Genomic DNA, 15,436 nt, shown 5'->3' with positions numbered 1-15,436 from the left:
CTCCAGGACTTGCTGCCTGGGCCCCCCACCCTTCCCCTAGGGCTGCTGCTGGCGCTCGGGGAGGGCACTGGTCTGGCCCTCAGGCCGGGACTTGCAGCGCCACCGGGGCAAAGGGCCCAGTTCTCCGGCCGTTTTGGGGGGAGAGCAGTGGTGGCATCCTCAGGCCGGGACAGAAGCGGCCTTGGGGAGAAGACCTGAATCTGGACGGTGGAGGGTGCGAGCCCTCCGCTGTCCGGGAGGGAGCGCGCACAGGGCGGAGCGCGGCGGCGGGGAGGGCCGAGAGTTCGGGGCCGCCCCCCACGCACCTCCCGGCCTCGGCTCCCCGCCGGTGGAGAAGCGGGGAGGGGCGTGAGCTGGCGCACGCGCGCTCCCGGGAGGGAGAGGTCTCGGAGCAAAAGCGAGCAGCCCCAGTTTTTGGAAGGGAGCCTCGGGGCCGGGCCCAGGACCAGCGCGCCATGGCGGCCCTGCTGCTGCTGCTGCTGCTGCTGCTGCCGCCGCTGCTCCTGCTGCGGAAGCCGCACCTCTGGCCGGGGCTGCGCTGGCTCCCCGCGGACTTGGCCTTCGCGGTACGCGCCCTGCGATGCAAGCGGGCTCTTCGAGCGCGCGCCCTGGCCGCGGCCGCCGCCGACCCGAGGGGCCCCGAGGGGGGCTGCAGCCTGGCCTGGCGCCTCGCGGAACTGGCCCGGCAGCGCCCCGCACACACCTTCCTCGTTCACGGCCCGCGACGCTTCAGCTACGCGGAGGCCGAGCGCGAGAGCAACCGGGTTGCGCGCGCTTTCTTGCGCGCGCGGGGCTGGGGCGCGGGGCCCGGCGGCGGCGCAGAGGCCGAGCGGGCCGCGGGAGTGGCCAGCGCCGCGGCCCCTCTAGCGCCCGGGGACACCGTGGCGCTGCTTCTCCCCGCCTGCCCGGAGTTCCTGTGGCTCTGGTTCGGGCTGGCCAAGGCCGGCCTGCGCACAGCCTTTGTGCCCGCCGCCCTGCGCCGGGGTGCCCTCCTGCACTGTCTCCGCAGCTGCGGCGCGCGCGCGCTGGTCCTGGCGCCAGGTAAGGCCGGGGCGCACGGCCCTCGGGGCGGGGCGGGCTTCGGAAAGGGGCCGCAGAGAAGGGGCGGAGCTCGGAAGGCCGCCTCGGTGGGGTTCGGAAAGGGTGCTTGAGGGTCTGAGTCTTCGGGCTGGCCGCGGGATGGAGCTGGGTCTCTGGTCCCCAGAGCGGTGATGGGACGTTCAGACCGTTCTCCTCGCCCAGGAGCGGCGAGGTGTGGGGAGGGGCGAGGGACGTGCAGATAGGCTGAGGGGCGGAGAATTCCTTTCCCGAGCTGCGCCTTCCTACCTCACCCAGAGTTCCTGCAGTCGCTGGAGCCTGACCTGCCAGCCCTGAGAGCCATGGGGCTCCGTCTTTGGGCTGCAGGCCCTGAAGCCCATCCTGTGGGAATCAGCGACTTGCTGGCCGAGGCCTCGGCAGAAGCGGACGGACCAGTGCCCGGGTACCTGTCTGCCCCCCAGAGCATGATGGACACGTGCCTGTACATCTTCACTTCTGGCACCACGGGTGAGCACCGGCCTTGGCTCCCAGAATCCAGGCAGAGGAAGGCAGGAGAAGGGAACCAGAACTAGGGCTTCAGTTTCCAGGCTGCTACTCCACACCCTCCCTGCCACTCCGGCTGATCCAGGACAGCCCTGCCTGCCTGCCTTCCTCTCCGCTCCCACCTTGCCTCTGCCTTTCTGTGTGAAACCCAGCAGGGGCGGAGGGAGGCAGGACCTGAATCTCAGACCCTTCCCCGATCTCCGCCCACTGCCCACAGGCCTCCCCAAGGCTGCGCAGATCAGTCACCTGAAGATCCTGCAGTGCCAGGCCTTCTACGAGCTGTGTGGGGCCCACCCGCAGGATGTGATCTACCTGACCCTCCCCCTCTACCACATGTCGGGCTCTCTCCTGGGCATTGTGGGCTGCTTGGGCATCGGTCAGTCTACCCGGCGCGCCCCCCAGTCCTCCCCATCTCTAATCCTCCAACAGGTGTTTTTTCTAGCAAACATTTATTAAGGCCCCTCTGTGATGTGCTCACCTGGGGATGCTCCCTGAGTCCTTCAGGGTAGGGAATCCGGAGGAAGGAGGAGGCAGGGGCTACTCTCTGAGAGCAACTGGTCCAGAGGGGCAGCACCCCTGCAGGATCTGCAGACTGTCTAGGGAGCCCACACAGTTGGCAGGACTCCAGACTCCGAGGGCGGGTTGGGGAAGGGCTGTGGCTGTCAGCTGGGGAAGAAGAAGACGGACAGAGCTGGGGTTTGGAGTCAGGGTGCAGAGCAGGGACATTGTGGGGGTGGGTAGCAGAGGAGGGGCACTGAGCTGTCTGGGACACAGGTGGGAAAGGAGGCAGGCCAAGCCGCCTGCTGCTGGATGTCACAGAAGGGCCTTCCGGGGAGCCACACACAACAGTGAGGGCTAGGGGCTGGGAAGGGGGTGGTCAGGGTGCCCCCCTCAGCCTTCACCTCACCTTTCTCCACCACCCTCTCCACTTCGGGCAGGGGCCACAGTGGTGCTGAAGTCCAAATTCTCGGCCAGTCAGTTCTGGGAGGACTGCCAGCAGCACGGGGTGACAGTGTTCCAGTACATAGGGGAGCTGTGCCGATATCTTGTCAACCAGCCACCGGTGCGTGGGCGGAGGTCCGGGCAGAGGGGCCTGCGCAGGGAGGGGGGCGCTTCATAAGGCGGAGACTGTGCGGGAAGACGGAGGTGGGGCCCGGTGAGGAGCCTGGGATGCCAGGACCGCTGAGCGAGGTCGCGGTGGAAGGGGCTTCCGGGGACAGGGAAACAGAACCTCACATTTGGGAGCCGGTGTCTTGGTGGTGACCCTTCTGCCTGTCTCTCCTTGCCTCAGAGCATGGCGGAACACGGCCATAAGGTCCGGCTGGCAGTGGGCAGCGGGCTGCGACCCGACACCTGGGAGCGCTTTGTGCGCCGTTTTGGTCCCCTGCGGGTGCTGGAGACCTACGGGCTCACCGAGGGCAATGTTGCCACTTTTAACTACACGGGACAGCTGGGTGCTGTGGGCCGTGCCTCCTGGCTTTATAAGGTAAGGGAGGCCTGGGAGAGAAACTGGGGGTCCTGTGGCAGGTGGGGGCCGGCAGGGAGGGGGCTCATACCACTGAAATGACCCAGTGCCTGGGTCTCCCTTCCCCCAGCATGTCTTCCCCTTCTCTTTGATTCGCTATGACGTCACCACAGGGGAGCCGGTCCGGGATGCCCAGGGGCACTGTGTGGCCACATGTCCAGGTTCGTGCTCAGGCGGGCTGGATGGGGTGGTGCGGCCGGCAGAGGAGGACGGGCACTGGACCGTAGGGCGAGGGCCAGGAGGCTCCTGGTGGGCAGGAAGCCCGCCCTGACCCCAGTGCTCTGCCAGGTGAGCCCGGGCTGCTGGTGGCCCCGGTCAGCCAGCAGTCCCCGTTCCTGGGCTATGCTGGGGGGCCGGAGCTGAGCCAGGGGAAGCTGCTGAAGAGTGTCTTCCGAGCTGGGGATGTTTTCTTCAACACTGGGGACCTGCTGGTCTGCGACCACCAGGGTTTTCTCCGCTTCCACGATCGGACTGGAGACACCTTCAGGTAACTGTGCATGACTTGGAGTCCTTTCCCAGGCATCCAGTCCCTGTGACCCAGAGCCCCTAACCCTGCCTCCCTAACACACACCCAAACCCAGCCTCTCGTCCATCGCCCCTGACAGACAGACCTCTGCAATGTGTCCTCCCTGGGAGCGTCTGGCTCCCCAACTGTGCCCTCCCCCCACCCACCCCCTAAGGCCCAGGATCTCCGCCCTCTGGCAGGTGGAAAGGGGAGAATGTGGCCACAACCGAGGTGGCGGAGGCCTTGGAATCTCTGGATTTTCTTCAGGAGGTGAACGTCTATGGAGTCACCGTGCCAGGTGCCAAGTTAGGGGAGGCAGGAGGCAGCCGGCCTGCCTCCCTGACCCGGTGTTACTGGGGCACAGGGAACATGAGGCCAGCGGGTGGGTGACCTGTCCCCACCTCACAGGGCACGAAGGCAGAGCTGGAATGGCGGCCCTGGTTCTGCGTCCCCCCCACTCCTTGGACCTTGTGCAGCTCTACGCGCACGTTTCTGAAAACCTGCCTCCGTACGCCTGGCCTCGGTTCCTGAGGCTCCAGGTAACGGGGTGCTGCCGCCCGACCCCTCCAGCCCTGGGGTCCACAGCCAAGGGCTCCCGCCCGACCCCTCCAGCCCTGGGGTCCACAGCCCTTGGCGGGCCCCACAGCACACATGGGGACCCGCAGGGGGCGCTGTCCAGTAAAGAGAGGGAACGGCTCCTTCTCAGCCGGGCATTCTTTCGCCCCTTCGTTCCCTCTGCCTTCCTCCAGGCTTGTCTTCTTCTCTTCCCTGTCACCCCGTCCCCTAAACCCCAACCTCATACCTCCTTGTCCCTGCCTCTGACTCACCTAACCCCCAGGGCAGGATGCGCCCGCCTTCAGCTCCTTTTGACGCCCTCCTCAGGAGTCTCTGGCCACGACGGAGACCTTCAAGCAGCAGAAGGTGCGGATGGCGAAGGAAGGCTTTGACCCAAGCGCCCTGTCTGACCCCCTCTACGTTCTGGACCAGCCTGGGGGTGCCTACCTGCCCCTCACACGGGCCCGGTACAGTGCCCTCCTGGCTGGGGACCTTCGCATCTGAGAGCGCCCCCATGCTCAGCAGCCCGAGGGAGCGACTTTGTGGCTCGACGGCATGGCAGGTGTACTGGGGGCCGTCTGGGATCTTTTTTATACCAGATTTGGAATCATTATTTTGTAATAAACGGGGCCAGAGCCAGTCGAGCTCTGTCTTTCTGATAAGCACCTTTGGTCTTCCATGTCTGTGGAACTGCTTTTCCCTGACACACAGCCACACACCCTTCTGCCCCAACCTTATGGGGGCACGAGCTCCACGTCTGGACCACAATGTCTTCCTCTCAGGACTCCATGTGATCCTTGTCCTTGGAGGGCCGCTGTGGTGGACGTCAGGGTGTGCGCTGTGTGTCCATCCAAGCCTTACACCCTGAGTGCGGGGCAGCTCTGTAGGGGGAGTTGGGGGACTGGAGGGATTGACCAAATGGCCCAGGTGGACCGAGGCATGGAAATGCTGCCGCCTGTGGCCGTCGGAGCCACTGGCTCCCCACAGACCCAGGTGTGGCTGGGCTGGAGAAGGGTCAACCAGGCCAAACCAAGGTTTGATCTGGAGGAAAAGGGTACTCTAGATACCCCTCTTCCCTCACAGCCTCTGAGGAAGCTGGTCAAGGGGAAAAGGATGGGGCCACGCAACGCCCCCAGCCTAATCTTAGTCTTGCATTCCCAGAGCAGCAGCTTGGGGCCCCCCAGGCTCTGAGGAGACTTTAAAGGCTTTCCTGGGAGCAAGACTCACAGTGCACATGTGCATGTGGCAGGAGGAAGAAGGGGGAATCAAAAGGAAAAAGGCCTGTCCTTAGCCTCCAAATGAAGCATCAGAAAATTTGATCATCTAAAAAATGATGAAACTCATGCTTCTCCTAAAACTTAAGTCCCACCTGTCGGGTTCCTGACTGGCTCAGTCAGTGGAACATTGCACTCTTAATCTAGGGGTTGTGGGTTCAACCCCCACACTGGGTGTAGAGATGACTTAAAAAATTTAAAAACATAAGTAAAAGCCCTTTAGTTTTGAACTATGGGTCCTCAACATTTTCTGCTACCTTCCCTTGGGTTATCTTTTTCCCTCCAGCTCCTCTCCCCAAAATGAGAGGTCAAGGGATGGGCCTTGCCAACAGCCTCGGGTCCCCACGGCTAACTCCTGTTCCAAAATACACACACTGCCCCACCTTCCACCAGAAATCCCAGCTCAGCATCAACAAAGACTGAGGTGCGCACTGAGGTGTAGGCGATGTCACACACTGACCAATAAATGAGGAGTTTAGCTCATTCCACTCACCTCAGCCCAGAAAAAAAGCAATATTATGTGTATGGGGGGTGACAAGGGGGGACTGGCTAGGTGTGTCACTTGGCCGATGGGGCCCTGCCCTGCAGCTGCCCTCTTAAACAGCTCAACCCAGCCCACATCCCAGGACTGTGGAGGAGCCACCTCTTCCCTCATGGAATCACACACATTATTTTCTCCACATTCCCTGTTGCATTTCACCTAAGTCTGCCCTGTCCAGTATGGTGGCCACTGGCCAAACCTGCCTCCTGAGTGCTTGAAATGTGGCTAGTATACAGCAAGATGTGCTGTTAGGTGTAAAATACACACCAGGTCTCAAAGACTTGGTACACCCCCCAAAATGCATTTTTTTTTAAAAGATTTTATTTATTTATTTGACAGAGAGAGATCACAAGCAGGCAGAGAGGCAGGCAGAGAGAGAGGAAGGGAAGCAGGCCCCCTGCTGAGCAGAGAGCTCCATGTGGGGCTCGATCCCAGGACCCTGAGATCATGACCTGAGCCAAAGGCAGCGGCTTAACCCACTGAGCTACCCAGGCGCCCCAAAATGCATTTTTTAATTTTGTATTTTTATTTTATATTACTTACATGCTGAAGTTGCATTTTGGATGCACTGAGTTAAATATAATAAAGTTAAACTTGTTTATTTTTACCTTCGTAAATGTGACTACTAGCAAATTTTAAATTCCATATAAGCCATGTGTTTAGGAATTCTGTTCCAAGGCTCAAAGCAGGTGATGGAGATTGGCACTTGTCTTCAAGAAGCAGCCTCAGGGCCGCCTGTGGGGCTTAAGTCATGATCCTGGAGTCCCAGGTTCAAGTCCCACTCCTTGCCAAGCAAGGAGTCTCCTTCTCCCTCTGACCTTCCCTATGCTCTCGCTCGCTCGCTCGCTCTCTCATTTTCTCAAATAAATAAAATCTTTTCTTAAAAGCCCCCCAGATTTATTATTATTTTTAATTGTGGTGAGTGGGAGACTTAATTCTTTTGGATCTGCTTCTTTGCAGCTGTCAGTTTCTACTGCTACAGATCCTGTCTGTACTGAGGCTGCTTTTTTTTTTTTAAGATTTTATTTATTTAGGGGCGCCTGGGTGGCTCAGTGGGTTAAGCCTCTGCTTTGGCTCAGGTCATGATCCCAGGGTCCTGGGATCGAGCCCCGCATCGGGCTCTCTGCTCAGCGGGGAGCCTGCTTCCCTCTCTCTGCCTGTCTCTCTGCCTACTTGTGATCTCTGTCCAATAAATAAAATCTTTAAATAATAATAATAATAATAATAATAATAAATCTTAAAAGAATTAGGTTATTCCACGAGAAAAAAAAAAAAAACCGAAACAAAACGGAAAGGGAGGACCGCACAGCTTGCAGAGAGAAGCAGGCTAAGCCTCTAGTACTTCCCTTCTCGGAGCCGCTGGAGGGGAGGGCGGGGGAGAGGGCTCCCGGCCCCGCCCCGGCCGTGGCCCCGCCCCGGCCGTGGCCCCGCCCCGGCCGTGGCCCCGCCCCCGGCCGTGAGCCGCGGCGCCGGGGGCTCCGGGGGCTGCACAGCGTGTAGCGCGTGTAGCGCGACCGAAGAGATGAAAGGGGACTGCGTGACGTGTGGCGACCATGTGGGGTTCTGAGGTCTCGGCCGCCTTCCCGCACTGAACCAAGGCGGGCCGGCGTGACAGACCGCCGGCCCAGGGCACCTACTCCGCGGGCCCCGATACTGGCCTCTGCCGCGGGGCGCACAGGGTCACCGCCCGGCTTAGCGCCCAGCTCTCGACCCAGGGCCTCCTCCCACGACCCGCTCGGGAAAGGCCGGAAACGCCGGCGGCGCGGCTACTTCCGGGCGCCCACCACCCCACCCCACCCCTCCGCGGGCTCCTTGGGAGCGCTCGCCCTCACGGCGCAGGCGCGCACTGGCGCCCACGGCCGACCGCCAGGCACGTGCCCGGGCTCGAGGGAGGTGGAGCAGATCTGGCCAGTGGGAGGAGTCCTCCCACGTGGGCGGGGCGAGCCGGGGCGCCTTCCGACCGAGAGTGGCGCCTGCGCACTGGTGCCCGCGCCGCGTGGGGGCTCTCCCCTGGGCGGCCTAGGGGACTCGGGGAGGAGCGGGCGGGGAGCCCCGTGTCTGCAGTTCTCTTCCTTGGGGCTCTAGGGACAAAAGCGGGGAGTGGGTTGAGCCTCTGCTTTTGGCTTTGGCTCAGGTCCTGATGTCAGGGTCCTGGGCTGGAGCCTCCCGTGCGGCTCGGGGGTCAGGGCACAGTCGGCTCGTGCAGCCCCTCACGCGTGCGCGCGCGCTCTCAAATAAGGGAAAGCCTTTCAAAAGCTTTTGGCTTTTTTGCAAATTCTCTTTATTATCTGCTGCGGTTTTTTTTAAACTGTCTTCACTCCGGTTACCGTACATGAATGTTCTCGTGGTTTCAAGTGTCCGGTGTAGAGATTCAGGCCCTGCATTCATCGCCGGGGACGAAGTCCCACATCAGGTTCCCTGCAAAGAAATAAAATATTTTAAAAATAACTTATTGAGGCACGATTCACATAGCATAAAATGAGCCATTTTGAAGGGAGCAATTCGGTGGCATGTTCACTCACGGTGTGTGCAGCCCTGTCCCTGTCGCTGTCCCTGCCGCTCCCAGGTGCAAGCCCCACGCACTCAGCAGTCTGTTACCATCCCCCCCATCCCAGCAACCGCCGACTTGTATTCTGTTTCCACGGATTTATCTATTTTGAGTTTTTTGTATCAGTGGAATCAGATAACATGGGACCCTTCGTGTCTGGTGACTTTGAGTTAGCCGCATGTGTGTGGTCCACGCCCACTGCGGTGTGTGTGTCAGAACTCCGGGCCTTTTTATGTACCATTAATACCTACTGGATGTAAAATAGGTGATGGGTGCTAAGGGGGGTCACCTGTGATGAGCACTGGGTATTGCACATCAGTGATGGATCACTGAATTCTACACCTGAGGGGCACCCAGCTGGCTCAGAGGAGCACGTGACTCTTGATGTCAGGGTCATGAGTTTGTGCCCCGCTTGGTGTAGAGATTACTAAATAAATAATAAACAAACAAAAAAGCTTGTGAAAAATGTTCTACAACAGAAACTAGTATTACACCATACGTTAACTAGCTGGGATTTAAATAAAACCCTGGAAAGGAGGGGCGCCTGGGTGGCTCAGTGGGTTAAAGCCTCTGCCTTCAGCTCAGGTCATGGTCTCAGGGTTCTGGGATCGGGCTCTCTGCTCAGCAGGGAGCCTGCTTCCTCCTCTCTCTCTGCCTGCCTCTCTGCCTACTTGTGATCTCTTTCCATCAAATGGATAAATAAAAAAATTTTTTTAAAAACCTGGAAAGGGAAAAAAAGTCTCCCAGCTTAAAAAATATATATGTTCTATTGGCCATATGGACCACAATTTGTGCACCCATTCCTTCGCTGCTGGAATGTGGACCGCTTGCACTTTCAGGCTATGGGAATACTGCTGTAAGCAATTGTGTACAAGTTTCTGTGCAGGCTTGTATTTTCAGTTCTCTGGGCTGTGTATTTGAATGGTGGTGCTGGGTCTCATAGAAACTGTGTTTTTTTACTTTGTGAGGAACCAGTCGCCGCGCCATTTTCCATTCCCACCAGCAGTGTGGGAAGTTCCAACTTTTCAACGTCCTCATAACACTTGTGTGATATGCTCTATTTTTTTTTTAAGATTTTATTTATTTATTTGACAGAGAGAAATCACAAGTATATGGAGAGGCAGGCAGAGAGAGAGGGAAGCAGGCTCCCTGCTGAGCAGAGAGCCCGACGCGGGACTCAATCCCAGGACCCTGAGATCATGACCTGAGCCGAAGGCAGCGGCTTAACCCACTGAGCCACCCAGGCGCCCGTGATATGCTCTATTACTGTAGTTTTGATCTGCTCTTCCCTGATAGATAACAATATTGAGTATCTTTTTTTTTTTTTTTTTTTTTTAAAGATTTTATGTATTTATTTGACAGAGAGAAATCACAAGTAGACGGAGAGGCAGGCAGAGAGAGAGAGAGGGAAGCAGGCTCCCCGCTGAGCAGAGAGCCCGATGCGGGACTCGATCCCAGGACCCTGAGATCATGACCTGAGCCGAAGGCAGCGGCTTAACCCACTGAGCCACCCAGGCGCCCCACAATATTGAGTATCTTTTCAAGTGCTTACTATGTGTATATTTTCTTTTGAGAAATGTCTATTTAAATTCTTTCCTTATTTTACAATTGGGTTGTCTTTTTATTTTTTTATTTTATTTATTTTTTTTTAAAGATTTTATTTTATTTATTTGACAGAGAGAGATCACAAGTAGGCAGAGAGGCAGGCAGAGAGAGAGGAGGAAGCAGGCTCCCTGCTGAGCAGAGAGCCCGATGCGGGACTTGATCCCTGGACCCCGAGATCATGACCTGAGCCGAAGGCAGCGGCTTAACCCACTGAGCCACCCAGGCGCCCCGGGGTTGTCTTTTTAATGTTGAGTTGTGATAGGTATGTCTGTAGGTCTGTAGATAAACATATTGAATTCCTTCGTAGTGTTCTTTGAAATACAAAGGTTTTAAATTCAATGAAGGGCAGTTTCTCTGTTTTTTGTACAGAGATAATATTGCAAGAATTAATTTTTCCTTAAGAACAAATAAAGTTACAAAGACACGTTCCATTTCATGCCGTAGTGTACTCGTTATAGTAGTGTTGATGTTAATTTTGGAACTATTTTATGGCCTGTTACATAATAATACACATACTAGGAGTCACCGTTTCCAGAGTAAGAGACATATATATAGAATAAAATTAGTGAAGTAAAAATTGCAATGTTGCTGAAAAAGCCTAGAAGCAACAGACAGCCTGACAGCAGTGAGGTCTGCCGGTCTGAACTCCTTGCAGAACAGGTTGACTCCCTGGGCGAGGCAGGAAATACTCAGAACAGGCCTCAGGTCATCTCGTGCCAGAAAGCAAAGATACCAAAGAACAGCCGAATGGCAAAAGAACACAGAGCTCCTACTGCCTAAAATATGGCAATCGGAATGTCAAAAAGGTTAATACATGCATTTGAAACCTTGAATATACAAAATGTATCCGGTCAGAGTGATAGTAAACTGAGCGAGGATAAGGGGAGAGAAACACTCTGGATAGGGGCGCCTGGGTGGGTCCGTTGGTTAAGCGGTTAAGCGTCTGCCTTCAGCTCAGGTTATGATCTGGGGGTCCTGGGATCGAGTCCCGCATCGGGCTCCCCACTCCGCGAGGAGTCTGCTTCCCTCTCTCTCCCTCCCTCTGCCTCTCCCCACTGCTGTTCTCTCGCGAATACGTAAATAAAGCTATCCAATGGATAAAGCATCAGCTCCTTGCTCTGAAAATTGGCAACTAAAAGAAAGAGCTAGACATCTGTCACTGTGAATTCCAGTTCCTGTGTGGATTGTATCTCAGGCTTACTAAGTTGTCCTCGTTGAGGAGGGAAAAGTTCTTTACAAAAACGCTCCAGTTAACAGATGATAAAGGAAAGACAGCAGTGGAAAATCACTCTGCAACCCAATGAAGTCACCGAGTCAGGCCATTACCAGTGAATGCAACTACCAGACCTGGGTGGCTGGGGGATTTGCGCTGAGGGATCAGGCCACCCCGAAACAGTGCAGACCTCCCGAAGGGTGCGGCCCGGCACACACAGCAGCCCCTGTGCAGTTCTCTTCTCTAGAAGCAGAGCCCAAATCCAACCAAGCTTCTAGGGCCAGCACGCACCTGTAGAGGAGTATGTTCCGTGACCCCGAAGACAGCATAGCCGGAATTCTACCAGAAAACGTGCCCATCTCTTCAGCTCAGGGACACAGGGCAGGGGGCTGGGAGCGTCGTCTGTTTTCAGTTAGATCCTTAAGAGACTTAATAACCAACCGGGGCGCCCGGTCGGCTGGCTCAGTGGATAGAACATGCCACTCCCGATCTCAGGGTGGTGAGTTCAAGCCCCATCCTGGGTACAGAGATTGCTTAAAAAGAAAACATTGAGGGGCACCTGGGTGGCTCTGTCGTTAAGCATCTGCCTTGGACTCAGGTCATGGTCGGCAGGGAGCCGGCTTCTCCCTCTCCCACTCCCCCTGCTTCTGTTCCCTCTCTCACTGTGTCTCTCTCTGTGAAATAAATAAATAAAATCTAAAAAAAAAAAGAAAGAAAAAAGAGGGTCATCTGGGTGGCTCAGTGGGTAAAGCCTCTGCCTTTGGCTCAGGTCATGATCTCAGGGTCCTGGGATTGAGTCCCGCATCGGTGTCTCTGCTCAGCAAGGAGCTTGCTTCCCCCTCTATTCTCTGCCTGCCTCTCTGCCTACTTGAGATCTCTCTCTTTCTCTGTCAAATAAATAAATAAAGTCTTTAAAATTTCCTTAACTGTCTCAAAAATGTCATTTTTTTTTTTTTACTTTGGACTAGGTATAGGTAATATCAAGAAACCATTGTTACCCTATTGGGGCCCCCAGCTGGCTCAGCTGGTAGAGTATGCAACTTTTGATCTTGGGGTTGTGAGTTTAAGCCCCACACTGGGGTAGAGTTTGCTTTAAAAAAAAAAAAAAAGTTGTTACCTTCATTAGATGTGATAGTGACATAGTGCTTATTAAAGAAAGGTTTATGGGGTGCCTGGGTGGCTCAGTGGGTTGAGTCTCTGCCTTCAGCTCAGGTCATGATCTCAGGGTTCTGGGATCGAGTCCCGCATTGGACTCTGCTTGGCAGGGAGCCTGCTTCCTCCTCTCTCTCTCTCTCTGCTTGCCTCTTTGCCTACTTGTGATCTCTCTCTGTCAAATAAATAAGTAAAATCTTTAAAAAAAAAATTTTTTTTAATTAAAAAAAATAAAGAAAGGTTTATTTTTGGGGCGCCTGGGTGGCTCAGTGGGTTAAGCCTCTGCCTTCAGCTCAGGTCATGATCCCAGGATCCTGGGATCGAGCCCCGCATCTGGCTCTCTGCTCGGCAGGGAGCCTGCTTCCCCTTCTCTCTCTGCCTGCCTCTCTGCCTACTTGTGATCTCTGTCTGTCAAATAAATAAATAAAATCTTAAAAAATAATAATAAAAATAAAGAAAGGTTTATTTTTAAAAAGAGACATGTGAGGGCACCTGGGTGGCTCAATTGGTTGGGCGACTGCCTTCGGCTCAGGTCATGCTCCCAGAGTCCCGGGATCGAGTCCCACATTGGGCTCCTTGCTCAGCAGGAAGCCTGCTTCTCCCTCTGCCTCTGCCTGCCTTTCTGTCTGCCTGTGCTCACTCTCTCTGACCAAAAAAAAAAAAAAAAAAAGATTTTGTTTATTTATTTCACAGACAAAAACACAGTGAGAAAGGGAACACAAGCAGGGGCAGCTGCAGAGGTAGAAGCAGGTTTCCTGCCAAGCGGAACTCGATTCCAGGACCCTGGGACCACAACCCAAGCTGAAGGCAGACGCGCAACTGATGGAGCCCTCAGACGTCCCATAGTCGAGTAATTCTTTCTATTTTTTAAAGATTTTATTTACTGGGGCGCCTGGGTGGCTCAGTGGGTTAAAGCCTCTGCCTTTGGCTCAGGTCATGGTCCCAGGATCCTGGGATCGAGCCCTGCATCGGGCTCTCTGCTCAGCGGGGAGCCTGCTTCTTCCTCTCTCTGCCTGCCCCTCTGCCTGCTTGTGATCTCTGTCTATCGAATAAATTTTTAACAAATTTAAAAAAGAAGAAGAGGGGAGGCACCTGGCCGGCTCTATCTGTGCGGCAACAGCTCTTGGTCTCATGAGTTCAAGCCCCATGCTGGGGGCAGAGCTTACTGACCAGATACAGATTGATAGAGAATAAGTAGATGATCAATGACAGACAGACAGGAGAAGAGTAAGAGCAGAAGAGGTGGTTGCTCGGCCCTGGAAGTGTCTGCTCCTCCCTGACCCCGCGGGCCAGTGTCCTCCTCCTTCCGGGTGGGCGGTGGTCTCGGAGGTGAGGAACGCCAGGCCCAGGCACATGGCTGGTTCCTGACTGGTACCCAGGCCTCCTGCCCTTGTCGTGCTTTGTTCTGGAGGTCCTGCTGGAGGCCCGAGTCAGTGGTGATGAGGCGGAGGCCGCCGAGGGGACGTCCTCTCCTGGGCCGGGGCGTGCGGGGGAGACCCGGAGGAGGAGAGGCCACAAACAGGTGCCCCCCGCTCGCTGGGCCACACTCCATCCTCAGCCCCCGACATGTATCCGTCCCAGGCACAAAGAGAGGCAGTTTCTCTCACACATGTGCCCCCCCCCATTTCCCCAGAGGACCCCCAGCTGGTAAGCGATCTGGACCCCAACTGTCTCCTTGGCTTGGGACCCAGAAGGCTGCCTGCCCCCAACCAGGGAGCCTGGGGGATGGAGCTGCAGGGCTGGGTGGGGAAGTCCCAGGGGAGGGAGGCTGGGCAGGAGGCTGTCCTTCCAGCTTGCCATCCCTGGCGGCGAGATGGGCCGGTCCTGGCCAAGGACAGCAGTGTCACCCTGATGCCAGAGGGCTCCCTGCCCGCTGCTGCCCTGTCCCCATGTTGGAGCCCCCCTTCCTGAGCCCAGGAGCTCCACAGCATGCCCCAGAATCCTCCTGGGTGGCTGGAGAGCTGGCGGACCGGGGAACAGCCGGTGAGTAAGCGACTAGGGGCGGGGGATGGGACGTCGTGGGAGCATCCCTGGCGCACAGGATTGCCCAGAGGGGGGCCAGGGGGCACCCAGTGCCTAGGGACCAGAGCACTTGTTGGGGCCCACAAAAATGTTTTATTCTAAGTTTCTTTAAAATCAGAAGGAAGGGGCACCTGGGTGGCTCAGTGGGTTAAGCCTCTGCCGTAGGCTTAGGTCATGATCCCAGGGTCCTGGGATCAAAAGAGCCCCACATTGGGCTCTCTGCTCAGCGGGGAGCCTGCTTCCCCTTCTCTCTCTGCCTGCCTGTGATCTCTGTCTGTCAAATAAATAAATAAAATCTTTTTAAAAAATCAGAAGGAGGGGCGCCTGGGTGGCTCAGTGGGTTAAAGCCTCTGCCTTCAGCTCAGGTCGTGGTCCCAGGGTCCTGGGATCGAGCCCCACATCGGGCTCTCTGCTCAGCGGGGAGCCTGCTTCCTCCCCTCTCTCTCTCTCTGCCTGCCTCTCCACCTACTTGTGATCTCTGCCTGTTGAATAAATAAATAAAATCTTAAAAAAAATCAGAAGAAAAAAATGTAATTACGAATATATAATAATAATAAATATAATATGAAATATATAAAAATGGATATTTGTTTTATAGCAATTAAATTATAAAATACAATTGTGTGTGTGTGTGTGTGTGTGTATTTAAGTAAGTTTTCCTCCCAGCTTGGGTCTTGACTTCATAATCCTGAAATCAAGAGTCATAGGCTCTACTGACTAAGCCATCCAGGCTCTCCTATAAAATACAATTTTAAATGTTTTCTGTGGTTGTTTTTTTTTAAGATTTTATTTGCGGCGTCTGGTGGCTCAATGGGTTAAGGCCTTTGCGTTCTGCTCAGGTCATGATCTCAGGGTCCTGAGATGGAGCCCCGAATTGGGCTCTCTGCTCGTTGGGGAGCCTGCTTCCCCCTCTCT

General features: G+C 55.7%; 1 protein-coding gene across 1 annotated transcript; it reads left to right on the top strand.

Annotated features, from left to right (window-relative positions):
• Positions 1-96: 96 nt before the first annotated feature.
• Positions 97-4,831, top strand: SLC27A3 (solute carrier family 27 member 3). The gene is made up of 10 exons (XM_082703576.1): positions 97-1,041; positions 1,336-1,545; positions 1,799-1,957; positions 2,520-2,644; positions 2,873-3,067; positions 3,177-3,267; positions 3,395-3,593; positions 3,812-3,909; positions 4,020-4,150; positions 4,494-4,831. The coding sequence occupies exons 1-10, from the start codon at positions 456-458 to the stop codon at positions 4,668-4,670; spliced, it is 1,971 nt and encodes a 656-aa protein (XP_082559702.1). The 5' UTR covers positions 97-455; the 3' UTR covers positions 4,671-4,831.
• The last annotated feature ends 10,605 nt before the right edge of the window (positions 4,832-15,436 follow it).

This window comes from Mustela nivalis (assembly GCF_964662115.1).
Source record: "Mustela nivalis genome assembly, chromosome: 16".
In the NCBI taxonomy this organism is placed as follows: Eukaryota; Metazoa; Chordata; class Mammalia; order Carnivora; family Mustelidae; genus Mustela; species Mustela nivalis.
This window is presented reverse-complemented; position numbering and strand designations above follow the sequence as displayed.